At 44.5% G+C, this 13,483-nt stretch overlaps 2 protein-coding genes across 9 annotated transcripts in view; both read left to right on the forward strand.

The window, feature by feature from the left end:
* The window catches only part of LOC142902075 (monocyte chemotactic protein 1B-like), an 89,032-nt gene that overhangs the window by 46,955 nt on the left and 28,594 nt on the right, over positions 1-13,483 (forward strand). The gene's annotated exons all lie outside the window — the stretch shown is intronic.
* LOC142902074 (protein unc-13 homolog B-like) overlaps positions 1-13,483 on the forward strand; it is a 104,737-nt gene that overhangs the window by 11,166 nt on the left and 80,088 nt on the right. For 3 of the 8 annotated variants that reach the window (XM_076046884.1, XM_076046886.1, XM_076046890.1), the window contains exons 3-9: positions 2,352-2,451; positions 8,915-9,032; positions 9,616-9,739; positions 11,035-11,070; positions 11,577-11,650; positions 12,264-12,321; positions 13,047-13,260. In XM_076046884.1, the coding sequence (XP_075902999.1) occupies positions 2,352-2,451; positions 8,915-9,032; positions 9,616-9,739; positions 11,035-11,070; positions 11,577-11,650; positions 12,264-12,321; positions 13,047-13,260 (724 nt within the window). The remainder of the gene's footprint in view (positions 1-2,351; positions 2,452-8,914; positions 9,033-9,615; positions 9,740-11,034; positions 11,071-11,576; positions 11,651-12,263; positions 12,322-13,046; positions 13,261-13,483) is intronic. The other 5 variants (XM_076046887.1, XM_076046891.1, XM_076046892.1 and 2 more) reach the window with 3 other exon arrangements.

Consider the following 13,483-nt stretch of genomic DNA (forward strand, 5'->3'; position numbering starts at 1 on the left):
ACGGCGCAGTGACGCTGGTGTGAATGTGAGTGTATGAATATGAAGCAGGTCGAGTGCTTTGTCGAGCACCTTCCCGCATAAATAAGGATTAAGAAATGCAGGCACAGAGTTTTGTCCTTTCTCAGATAGATTTTCCTGCAGGGGGGGAAACACAAAAACAAAAAAAGACATTTTCTTAAATGATCCAAATGAAGAAAATAAGTATATTTATTTATCTCAAATAAAAACAGGAATCAAAACTGAGATGAGGAAACGTAATCGATAAGTGTGGAAACAGAAGACGAGATTGTAGAGTGTATAGTAGAAAATGTTGATTACCATGTAATTAACCAGTTAAACTAGGTAATCAGCTAACAGGATCACAGTGTACAGCCGGATAAACAGTGATGCCTGGCCCAGTAGATGGGTTCTGATTTTACCTTAAAAGCTTCATCGTGTCTGGGTGCAAGCTATCTTCATGAACCCGGATCATAGAGAGTCAGGAGAAAGTGTTGAAAGCCTTCGAAGGGCCACTGCTGTCTTTTTATACAGTAAAAAGAATTTGACACATCTTCATCACGGCAATAAACTGGACGGTGGTTGGTTGTCAGACTGGGTAAGCAGAGGGCGGACAAGGACACGCGAGAGTTCCTCCAGGTTAATTTAAACCGGGCTATGCGAGGAGTGGGCCTCTGGCAGGCAGGTAATCAAACAGGGATTAGAAGGCGTGAAGGGTCCGAACATTCAGGTCACCGTGGATGTGATCAGTAATAGACACGCCCTTTCTTAGACCGCTCAATCAGACATCAGGCGTTTTTAAAGTCAACCTAAAAGAAGGAAGACAGTGAAGACTCGTTTGAGGCCAAACACCTGCACAGATGCTGTTTTTGAAGCTATAAAAACAATAAGAAAACATAAAAATTAAAGCTATTACCAATGTCAGCAAAAGTTCCAGTAAATGAAGGGCTCATGTTGATCTGATATGATGATGATGATGATGATGACGACGACGACGATGACGATGATGTAATTTTTAAGGGCAAAAGGCAAAAAAATAATACCTGAGCAAGAATAGAGGGTTACTGCGCAGAAGAAAGGCTAATTACCTTCACCTACCAGTTGCTCTCCACTGAATAACAGCTTTAAAGTGACCAAGTGATAGTATTAAGCTGCAGGATTAATGCAGAAAATGAAGCAGCAGACGTGAGGTGGAAGGGTCACGTGGCTCTTTGTGCGGCTGTCAATGGGAAGAAGAAACGTGACCAGGCTCTGGAGTCGTCGTCTTTTTTCCGAGGCCCTTCCTCCAGAACAAAATGTTCCTCGTTCAGCCAAGTTCAGGATGACACATTGAGATGAGCTTAATTTAAAAAAAAAGAAGGAAAAGAAAAGCAACACAGTGGAGTTGTTTAAGGTGCAATTGTTAACCTCTTTGCAGTTTTTGTCCTCACAATTTGGTCTCAAGTGGGCTCCTAACATGGATTTAAGAGACAAGAGTGACCACTCCACCCACTTTTACATTAGTGCTGCTTTTTTCAGAATCTAAACGAAAAAGAAATGTGAAGAAAACACATTTTTACACATTATGGGGTTAAGAAAAAATGGGGAGCCAGGCGCAGAAAGAAATTAGGAATTTATTTGCAGAACAATTTTGAGTCGTCGCCCCTGAAACACTGAAGTCAAGAGTCTGGTTCTTTGTACCAGGGTGTGATAAAAACTGATTGATCTGCTCACAGCGGACCTGTTGTGGCTGGCAGAAAATGGATTCCGACATGACAGCTGTAGTAGGGCGATGGTGGGCCTGTCGGCAGGAGAGGAGAGGTGTAATTACAGCCCCCTGATGACTGGACACAGGGGAAGTCATCGTACAGGACTGTAACATGTAAACAGCTATGACTTTGAAAAATCAAGGTGAAGATGAAGTTGAGGGATTGGAGCGAACAAGTAAAATAAACTGGAGGTGAGCTGAGGATGAGCAGGTAGGGCTGGTAGCGGATGAAGAGCAGGTGTGGATGGTGGTAGAAGGCAGAGAAGAGTGAAGGTGGGCAGGGGGGGGAGCCAGCAGACAGACAGACAACTGGCAGGACATGAGGTGTGCAGCCTCATCCAGCGTCTCTCAGTAGCTGTGTTTCCATGATCCCTAGATTTGTGCAAAACTTAAATATCACAAAAAAACTGGTCATGGAAACATCTGAACTTGGAAAAACCTCTCAAATACAGCTAAAAGGTTTTGATGCTCTCATGAGGTGGTTTTTCAGATGAAATTTCAACTCTTGGTGCAAATGTAAAAAAATAAAAACAATTTTTGCCATGGAATGAACTTTAGAAGAAGCTGAACTGACTAACCCTTGACTGTTTTTTCTCTGTCTTTCCAGACAAATTCAACGCCTATGTGACTCTGAAGGTGCAAAACGTAAAGAGTACCACCGTCACCGTGCGTGGAAACCAGCCATGCTGGGAGCAGGACTTCATGTTGTGAGTGACTCCCTGCTGCTCCTCTTCTTCAGGACTTTCTCATGTTGCTGCAACCACACTGCAGCTTTTTTCCAGCTGATGGTCGAGCAAAAGTCAATCCAGGTCCGGTGACAAGCTTAGGGCCAGTTTGTCCTATTATGAGCAGACAAAGAACCGCCTGGTGAACTGGTTCTAGAGTGGGGACAGGTCCTTTGCTTCTTCGTCAAAGTAAAGAAACAAACAGGCCGAACGCTATTCTGCGATCTTGGATTAGCAGCGTCCAGCCGGGCAGCAGCACGGTTGCCATGGTGACCCGTCACACATAGCGGATATTGGAAATGATGTATGTGCCAGGTGTGAATGAGGCGAAAGGCACCTATGAAACCCGCAAACCTTTCTGTAGATCGTGACGTTAAAGAAAATCACAGCAAATGGTTTTGATGAGAGCGAACACTCGTAGACGGATGTTGCGAAAGCATATGCAAAAAACAAACATGAAAGTGGTTGTTGTTCAGTTGGCAAGTCCAGCTGACTGTGAGTGGCACCAGCAACAGGCTCCAGTTGGGGCAATGGGGCCAAATGAGAACCGTCTCTCGGCCAGAAGTGTTTTTGCAGCTCGCTGTCACAAATTCAAGCTGCAATTGGATGTTCGACGCCGTCCTGAGGGGATGCATTAAGACCGATGCAAGGAGAAAAGGAGAGCTTGTGACAGCATGTTACGCCCCTCCCCTCCGCCACCTCTCCTCGATGGAAGCGTCAGAGTTGCGAGCTCGACTTTAATAGGCCTCACTGAAATTGGAAGGAAGCGCCTGTGGGACTCCAGTCTGGCCAGGCCCCGGACACTAAATGGGAATTTGCGCTTGCAGCAGGTAGGATGGATGGAAAGTGAAATTACATGGCCCGGCTGAGATAAGTGGATGGGTCGGTGATAAATCAAATGAATTCTTTGGCCGCGTCCCATTCCACAGGGGAGCAAAACTCGACTTGTCGCCGATGCAGAAATCCCTCCTGCCGACTGTTTTTGTAAATGCATGCAGATGTGGCGGTGTTGCGTTTATCCAGATTTTTTTGGTTTGGTGAAAAAAAAAACACTGACGTGCTGAATGTTTGGTGCAGCTGTTTGTTTGCATGCATGATCATGGATTTGTTCTATTCTTTATTTAGTTTACAAAATATGAATCAGATTCTTGAATCTGATTATTGATTGATTAATTGATTTATTGATACTTTTAAAAAAGTATGTGTGTGTGTGTGTGTGTGTTTGTGAGTTGCAACAGAAATTAAATATTCGGCTGATGTACTTTTTAACAGTTCCAAAGCAGAATGCCAGCAATACGTCAGAAAATACATTTCAAAGCTGAAAATGGGAGGAAGGTTTGTTTCACGCTCAGCCCTGAAACCTGTAACGTCATTCTTTTTGTGGAGTACAGGACAACAGCTGCAGATCGCCCTCCCTTCCTCCCTCCCTCGCTCCCTCCTCCCAGACTTGATTAGAGGGATTGGAGAGACTCGCTGTCGATTCGCACGATTACATAAGACCCCCCCTGCTCTGCCCTCTCCTCCGCTCTGCTCATAATCTCCATCGCTATTACCCCATCCCAAATCCGTTTCGCTCACACTGCTATTTTTCCCCTTTCATCATGTCTCTCTGGCAAATAAACGCATCACAAGACGAGACAAGACAAAGATGAGCCAGGCCGTCTGAGTTGTGTGGTGTGTGTGTGTGTGTGGGGGGGTGTTACTACTCAAGTGAAATGTCGGCTCACGTGGCCGTAATCAAACTGTGAGGGGCGCCTGATGCTAAATGGCTAATTAGCTCCCGAGACTCATTAGCGGCGGGTGGGCCCCGAGTCGCAGCGCTGTCGGAGGTTTCCAGAGAGAACTGCAGCTGAGAGTCGCTCACGGAACCCCGCCAATGAAGATGCATTTCAAGCGGCAAGTCTATTGGCTTCATGTGTGATAGTTATTTGAAAAACAAAGACGAAGAAGAGCGTAATCCTGTCGCTCGTACTGAAGGGCCGTCGTGGATGCTAACGCAGGCTAAGATTTAGACTTGGAGCTTGTTTTTGTCTTTGGCTTGGTTTGCATTAGTTGCGTTCCAAACTGCAGGTTTGTGTGGGAGAAAGAAACTCTTTCTGAGTTGGAGGTTGAAATAACAGCAAGCAGTGGTGTTTGGCGGCGTGAAAAGTGGGATTGAAGGGAAATAACTACAATTAATCACATTTAGTGAGGTCAAGCGCAGCACCCTGAGGGGAGGAGGAGGAGGAGGAGGAGGAGGAGGAGGAGGGGGAGGAGGAGGAGGAGGTCTCAAAAATCTGTTGGGTGAATTGGTTCACAATTGACTCAGACAGAAGTGACACAAACATCTGTGTTCTTAGCACCTCTGCTCTCTGTAAGTAACCATACCTACACACACGTCATGGGTGGCAGCGCTCCAGTCGTGGTTGCAGGGTCAAACCTCCGGGGGGCGACCTTTGCACAGCTGGATGGGCGAAGATGTCCAGTAGGGGCTTCGCCTGATGTGGATGTGGATCCGGACAAACGGCTGCATTAAAATTCTGTGGCGTAATCCAACTGCTTTTTTTTCTCAAAGAGGCTTCACATAATGCAATTCAATTTTGAATGTGTGGATGATAAAAGATGGCTGATTTTGTTGTTGTTGAAAGTTTTTCTTAACTGCTGTTCTTCATTCTTACGTGAAGTGGCCTGGCCTGATTAAAGAGGAAAAAGCACACAGTATATTTTGCCTCTCGAAAAAGGAAGCAGAGAACAAGAGAACGGCAGAGCGAGAGCGACTCTGGCTGCAGTTTGAAGTTTAGTAATTTCAGTTGAGCGCCCCTCACCTCACCACACGTCCCTCCTGGACGTTTGAAGACGCCCGTTTCTTTGAGTGGTGTTGCTGGAAGTTACAGTTGTTTAACAGAGCGTCCATGTTGATGTTCATGAATCAATGATTATATTATTGACTGGGCCTTGCTCTGTCTTCTCTATAAAGCAGAGGTCAGCTTGTTCTGTGTTACTTCATTTTCATGTTCAGACAAACCCGATTTGACACATTGATGGGCGCTGCACTGCTGCCAGCCTGCCTGTGTATGTGTGTGTGTGTATCTGTGTGTGAGTGCTGATTAGGTGGGTGGTTGGCTGGTGGGATGAGGAGATAAGCATCAGATGGTTGATCCCTCCACGCTCTGGTCTCTGGGGCTCACGTGCATCCTGGTTTTCAGCCTCTTCATCATGTCGCCACTTTTCTCTTTATTTCCCACCGCTTTCTTTCCCTTGTCTTTGTACCCGATGGTTCGCCGTGTCCCGTCGTCCCCTGGTCACTCAGTTTTCTCCGTGTCCTCCTCCTCCTCCAGAACGATGACAGCTTGTGTACTGGGTGTCTCCATCTGTTGAGCTGATTTGCAGCTCTGAGTCTATTGATTGGCTGCCCCCTCGTAGTCATATTTCCTTTCAGTTCCCTCGGCTGACCTTTGTCTTTTCCATCGACTACGACTCGGTTGCGCTGGGGCCGATGACTTTATCCAGTTACAGTGGCAGGAGGGATTCATCGCTGCCTACTCGCCTCTTAATTCAACCCCCGACGTTCCTCTCAGTCGCTGCGTTTCTATCACCCCCTGGATTTGCACAAAACCTAAATATCGCAACAAAAAAACGGGTCATTGAAACACCTCAACTTGGAAAAACCTCTCAAATATGGCTGAACGGTTTTGACGCTCTCACGAGGGGATTATTCAGACGTATCCATATAGGGGTATATCGCAAAAGTGTCACAGAAACACTTTTTTCACATTTACACGTCAGCGGATGTGAGGTACGGGGTCACGTGACCAGTTCACTTCAAGTGAAAAATAGAGACCGGACATATCTTGGTTGGGGGTAGAGATCATTGCAATTGCAAAAGTCACTGCAGTACCAGACCAGCAGTAGTGCACAGTTCCCTCACTTTGCCCCCTGCTGGGCACTTAATGCCGCGTCCATATCACATGGGGTGGCTGGTGCAGAGTCACACGTTAATGACATCAACAGCAGGAGGTTGTTTTATTTTCCTTTAATGCATTTACAAATTAGAAAAAATGATTCAGTTATCTGGCGGCGCTACGACCCACTTCCTGTTTCCTGCTCCTCCACAGCAACGTAAGTGGAAAAAAGGCTTTTCGGTCACCACCAGCGACTCACCCGTTGTTCCCCGAAAGGCCCCTCCCCCTGGTCCTCACTGTGCACCCCTCCCCCCACCCGCCCCACCCAGTTTCATCCAGTTTTTGCTTGCACTGCACTCGTTCTCTCCGTTTTTCTTCACTTTCCGTTGTGGCTCCTGGAAAAAAAAAGCGATGCGTCTGTGTCTATGTATAGCAGTGCACACTGGCAGTGTGTGTTGGCTGTGTGGGATTCTGGAGTGATAAAAATACACAATTTCATTTCCCTGTGCGTCACAAAGCTTTTGTTCAATAATGGATGGGCGCTGATGGAGGGCAGATGCCAGAGTCGGTCTTGAAGCTCGCACTGACAGCATGCACGCACACCCAGACACACAGAGACACACACACGCCACACGCACACACACACTCAACGTGCACACACAGGCTGGATTGGAATGGCCAGTGTCCGACCTATTTCCACTCTGATTTAGGGTTTTGTGTCTCACTGTTGCAAAGGAACAACTCCTGAACTTCATCAAGCTGCATGAAAGCAACAAGCATAAATGGAGACGTTTGTTTCTTTTGGGCATTTGAAGATGTTTGCACTTTGCCGCAGCTGCTCTGCATGTGTTTTCACTCGTGCTGGAAATAGTGGGGAACCATGTGGACTATTTTGGAGTTAAAATGTGTTAGAATGTAATTTCCTGTGTTAGCGCTACCTGTACCATTCCAAAAAATTGTTTTTTTTTTCCTTTTTTGCCATTGGTGAGCAGCTCAGAGTGTAATACATCCGTCCACACGTCAGCGTTTCCGATTATAAATTGATCTTTTGCAGGGAACGTTCACCTGGTTCGCAAGACAGACCTCTGATTGTCTTTTTTTTCACTTTAAAAAATCTTTAGTGCCACAATATTTAGTCTCGTCTTATATCATGACCGTCTCTATTCGAAAAGAATATTGGAGATTCATCAGAAAAACAGTGTCGTTATGTTAGAAATGTGATGGTTGATCAACGGGTCCCTCTACCCCCCTCACACACACACACACACACACACACACACACACACGCACACACACGCACATGCTCGCACATGCCCGCTCTCTGGCCGTCAGCCCAGCTGCGAGATGTCAGCAGAGATGACTGACAGGCAAACTGATGCCTGCGTGGATATGAATGGCTCTGCGACTGTAAGTATGCAGATGAGGAGGTGCCGACCGTTCGCCTGCCGTCTCCCTCTGAAGACTGAGCGTCAGAAAACGACAGCTGTCATCATGTGAGAGAGAGAGAGAGAGAGAGAGAGAGAGAGAGAGAGAGAGAGAGAGAGAGAGAGAGACACACACACACACACACACAGACACACACACACACACACAGACACACACACACACACACGCACACATTGACACAAAGAAGAAGATTGATTGAAGATTGTCTTCCCTCCCCCTTTTTCTGAACAGCTGATCTGCCCTCTGTGATGTCACAAAGGGCACTGAGACCTCTCACAGGTCAGTGACAACGCACTTGGCCAGGTGTGGTCTTCTACATCTCCGGCGTCTCCTCCTGAAACTCCTCCATCATCTCGTCAGGAAGCTTGCAGGAGGCTGCAAACAGAGCGCTAAATACACAGGGTTCATTTTTTCCTGGAGATTTTTGTCAGATAGTCACTGGTGCGATTATCCACTCGCCGGAGTCCAGGATGAAAAAATACTCACACCTGAAAATACTCACATGACTCGTTAATGACTTTACAAAATAATGGTCCGTAATATTTATTATTAGGTTCTGTTTTTGCTTGTCACATTGAGGATTAAGGTGTTTTGACATTGTCTTGATCAGTCCTGCCCAGCACATTGTCACATTATTACCGTCTCCCAAGTTCATCTAGGACATGTTTCTCACACCACACAGTCAAACAGCGCCGCAATGATAGAAGAAAAAAGGGCTAAAACACAATCAAGGCTTAAGACTGGGAGCATGCTGCTGCTTTTATTGAGGAGATACCGAGAGAATCATCCAAGGATCGGGATCATGTCTTTCTTAAATCACCGGCTTCAGTGGATTTGAATTATGCCAGACAAGCATTGAATAACGGTAGTGATTATTGGAGTGGCTTTTTGATGCTTTCCAACTTTTAATACAGACTATTTTCCCTTCACTCAGCATTTTCAGGCAACTGCATTTGGATATTTGCACCACATAAATTGTGGAAAATATTGAAATTTAACACAAAGAAAAGTTTTAGGGTGTTTTTTTTTAGTATTATTATTTTGTACCATTTTTATGCAGAATTTAGTTTGTCAATGTAAAGGGTAAAAAAATGAAGGTGCCGTTTTCCCCCCTGCAGCGAGATCAACCACGTGGAGTCGGGCCTGGTGGTGGAGCTCTGGAATAAAGGTCTGATCTGGGACACCATGATCGGCACAGCGCTGATACCCCTGGACACCATTGAGCAGAGTGACGAGGTGAGTGAGACCCACCCGGCCTTCTTACTTCTCACTTTTCTTCAACTTTAAAGCAACATCTTATGTGGAGATGCAGGGAAATGAATTATTTTGGTTAAGTCCTAGTATCCAATCTAATTTAACACTCAGGATTTTGCGTTTTTTTTTTTTTTTTTATCTGCAATTTGGAAGCACTGAATGTTCATATTTATGCAACTGAAGACAAACACATCCCAGAGCTGTGATAAACACAAAGACAAGAGACAAAAGCTGCGAGCGTAAAGCATGAGAGGGAAGCCGGTTCAAATGTCGAGGCTCTAAATTGAGAAAAGTAGTGAGTCGAAACAAGGCTTAGAGGAGGAGATGCTCCCCGGAGTGGAAGGGAGCCATCGCTTGGCTGCTGCCATGTCACAGAAACTTTTTTTGCGAAAAATAAAACCTCCCCAGATAAATGATGCTTTGTCCCGTTTTGAACTGTGACCTCAGCCTCCCTTTGATAGCTTGTACCCTGCCTTAACTTTCCTCCCATACAGAAAATACTGACTTTCTCATTCCCTCCTTTCTGCCTCTGCCTCTCCGTTGGCTGTTTCTCCACGCCGTCCAGGAGGGTCCGGGACAGTGGAGGTCTCTGGACTCTGAGGTGCTGATGATGGAAGATGTGATCTGTGGCACCACCAACCCGACGCCGCACCAAGTGCTGCTAGACACTCGCTTCGAGCTGCCCTTCGGTACGCAGGTTGCTCAGAAGTTGATTTGAGCAAAACATCGGCATCAGTTGCCAGCATCATGGATTCTGGTTTTGTTTTTAGATTTGTTTTTTTTAAGAGGAATTATTAGCAACTGTTGCCACTGTCACGGTTGTCTGGGGAACGTGTCGACAGATTTGAGTAATAGGAAGGAATTTTATTTAGCACTCTGGAAAATAAAATTAAAAAAATCATCAATTTACGAGTTCATCTCACCAGAACCAACACAAATCCACAAAACTCAATTTAACTTTCCATAGCATTAGAATTCCCTCAATGCAAAGTTTAATTAATGACCAGAATCAGCAGGTTTGGAACTTTAACACATTTTTAAGAATGACAGTGTTTTTAATCCTATTTGTCCGTTTGTCCGGGGGTTGTTCTTGTAGAATTCTGTTTTGCATTTCCAGACTTCCTTCACCTCGTCTAATGGTTTGACTTGATTTGACCAGGCTCTAGGGTCTTTGTGGTTCCCAATTATATGCAGAGTTTCTACAAAGAGTTTTTCCTACCTGTGATGATTTGGTTTCTCTGCAGTGGTTATTTCAACTCTCTCATCTCCCCTCTTCATCTCAGGCTCTTCGTCGCTGAGAGCTGTCTCAAGTCTGTGTCTCTATTTTTCCACTCCTCTGCCTTTCCCTCCTTCCTGCCACTTAATTTAGCAACCGTCAGCTGGTGTCAGGATGGCACACACATACACACACACACACACACACACACACACACACACACACGCACACACACACTGCTGTCTGTAACAATAGTGACATAAATGTCAGAGTTTGACGATAAGAAGATAAGAGAGGGCCGTTTTCTTTTCTGGAGACTTTGTCTGATCTTAGTTTGACGCTATTGACAAGCGGCTCACAAAACGGAGGTGGATCGGGAGGAAGAAGCATCACAAGGAGTCGGACGCTTTCAAAACAAACTTTTTGTTTTTCCTTCTGGACTAGCCGCAGCCAATCATCTGCCTCCATCCAACCTTCCAGTCCTCTGCATCCTCTTCTCTCACACCAGCTGATTCTCTGCTCCTCCTCCTCCAGACCTCCTGCCTGTCACTTCCAACCTCAGCATCCTTCTACCCACATTTCCTCTGTCCTTCCTCTGGAAATGTCCAAAACATCTCTAAACCATCCAACACCTACCATCCCTCTGATGTTCTCATTTCTGTTCCTCGACTGAAAAATATGAAACACGTGATTGAAAATCGCTTTGGAAACTCGGTGCAACTGCCCTTACTGTTTTGTACCTAAACAGAAAATTCTAACGCTTTTCAGAGGCCGTGATAAATGTTACTACCAATCAAGATAAATGTGAGCATGTGATTTTACACTGCATTTACCCCTTTCCTGTCTCATTCTTCCTGTCTCACTTTATTTTCTGTCTGGTTCTGTGGAGGAGTTGCCCAAGAGAGCTGGTTGCTAATTTTACTTCTGCTGCTTTAAATGGAAACTTCCTCATCAGCTATTAAACACGTATGAATGTACAATCAAGCATGGGAGCATGGAGGGGAGGAAAAGGGCTGCAGTGCTTCTGGTTTTTCAGCTTTTTTTTTTTTCCTTTTCTTGCACTTTGTCCAACACTCTGTCCTCTCCCTCTTCTTCCATTATTTACTCTTTGCCTCTCTGCCTAAACCTGTAATCCTCAGTCCCTCCACCCAGCCCACCGTCTCATGTATTTCTAACTCACCTCACATTTCGCTCCTCTGTTCGCACTGCTGTTTTTAAAATTGGTATCGGCACAGGCATCTTTTTTCTCTAGTCACTATGAACCATTTCTCACTTTTAAAAAATCACTTCTCTCTCTCCGATGTGCCCAGACATACCAGAAGACGAGGCGCAGTACTGGACCAGTAAACTGGAGCGCATCAACACCATGCGGATACATGACGAGGTGAGTCTGCAAAAAAGAAAAAGAAAAAAAGAAAACCTCCCTAATAATCTGTCCCTGAGAGCAAATCCATTTTTAGTTTTGGACTCCTCCGCACTTTACCGTTGACATAAGGTGTATGTTTTTTTTTTCCACAAAGAAATTCTGTTGAATTTTTTTTCTATTCTGTTCACCGCTGCAGAAAGGGAATCATAATTACAGTAACTTTTAAATTGACTAGTGTTTTGCAGGGTTTGTAGGGCCAAAGCTGGCAAAATGTCAAAAGTTTGTCCTTCTGATGTACTTGATATATGTTTTAAATATGCACGTGGCGGTTTCAAAACAGAACTCCATTGTGTAGCAATCATTCAGATTTGTATTTTTGTTTATTTATGAGGTTCCTTTCTTAGATGTGTAGCTCACGTTGATGTTGGTAATTTGCTGACATCTACTGAAACATAATAGTAACTGCATCACATTCAGCTTGAAATGACAGAAATTCTTTGGTTTTTCAACCTTTCTATTTTGACCATTTCTTTCTGTCTCCAATTTGACACTGACACAGTTTACTATCACAATACTTGTTTTGGGTTTTTTTTCCCCATCAAAATCCGGTTGTTGTCATTTCTTATGCCAGTACCCACTACAGGAAGAGGTCCAGAGAAGACGGATGGCGTCTGCACCTTCTCAGTGCTGTGAGTAAAACATCAGTCCTCTCTTCACATTTCATTGTTTTTCTTCTTTTAGGACAATACATATAATTTTTTTCTCTCTGGTTTCGTCAGTCATTTAATTTAATACTAATTCTGATCTCTTGTATTCTTCAGTAACAAAATTCACTTTTTTCAACTAACTTTTAAAACTTTTGCCACCGTGCCACCAGGCAATTGGAGTTATTTCGGATGGAGTGACCAGCAGCGTATGTATAGTGGTCCTTTTGCCCCCCGTGACTGTCACTACCACATCATTCATCACATTGTGCTGGACTCATCTTTTTTTCTTTTTCCTGTTTCCTGCATGCATCATCTTATTTATTGTTGTCTTCAACTTAACAAATTCAACAACAATCGTTTCTTTTTTTTTTTTTATCATCTTGATAAACTGTGATGTGTTTGTGTTGATACCAACTTTGTTTACACTTCTTGTTACTTCTTGTTACTCTTGATGCTTTTGGCATCTGTACTAAAAAATCCTTTCCACTAGAGGGAGCTTGTCATTCATGCAAGTTTCTGTGGTTCGAGGAATGTGTTCTACCAAGACAGTGTCTTAGCAACCAGCCTCTTTCATTTTTAAAGTGCTTACTGTAAAAGCCAGAAGGGTTGTATCACAAAAGGAAAAAAATCTAGATTTTATTCAAATTATATTTAATATTTTTTCACTGTTTCAATTGTATCCTACTGTTGGTTATGTCTTGGCGCAGCTTTTGATGATCACGACAGCGCAATGGATGACCGTGACAGTGACTACCGCAGCGAAACGGGCAACAGGCCGCCACGTTACCACAACACCTCTCAGATGAACTCGTCTGTGCACCAGTACCCGATAGGACGAAGGGTCCAACATCAAAGCATGTCCAGGGAGTCTGACTCAATACACAGCTATGAGCTAGACTATAGAGAAATGAGAGGAACCAGGTAAACACACATTAACTCTGCCCTCATTATGACTTCGGAACCATTTGTATTCATGGCTTTAGTTTTGGCTCTTGGGAGGTTATTGAGAGCGGCAGGATAAAAGAGGCTTTTGGAGAGCTTATGATGCTTTTTTCGTATTTATGACAAAACAAAATATTCACTAAAAAAGTATTTTGCTTTTTTTGACCCACGACTTTGTGCCAGAAAGTTACCACAAGCTTTT

The sequence above is a fragment of the Nelusetta ayraudi genome, unplaced genomic scaffold (genome assembly GCF_046127955.1).
Source record: "Nelusetta ayraudi isolate G7.1 ecotype Tasmania unplaced genomic scaffold, CSIRO-AGI_Nayr_v1 ptg000092l, whole genome shotgun sequence".
In the NCBI taxonomy this organism is placed as follows: Eukaryota; Metazoa; Chordata; class Actinopteri; order Tetraodontiformes; family Monacanthidae; genus Nelusetta; species Nelusetta ayraudi.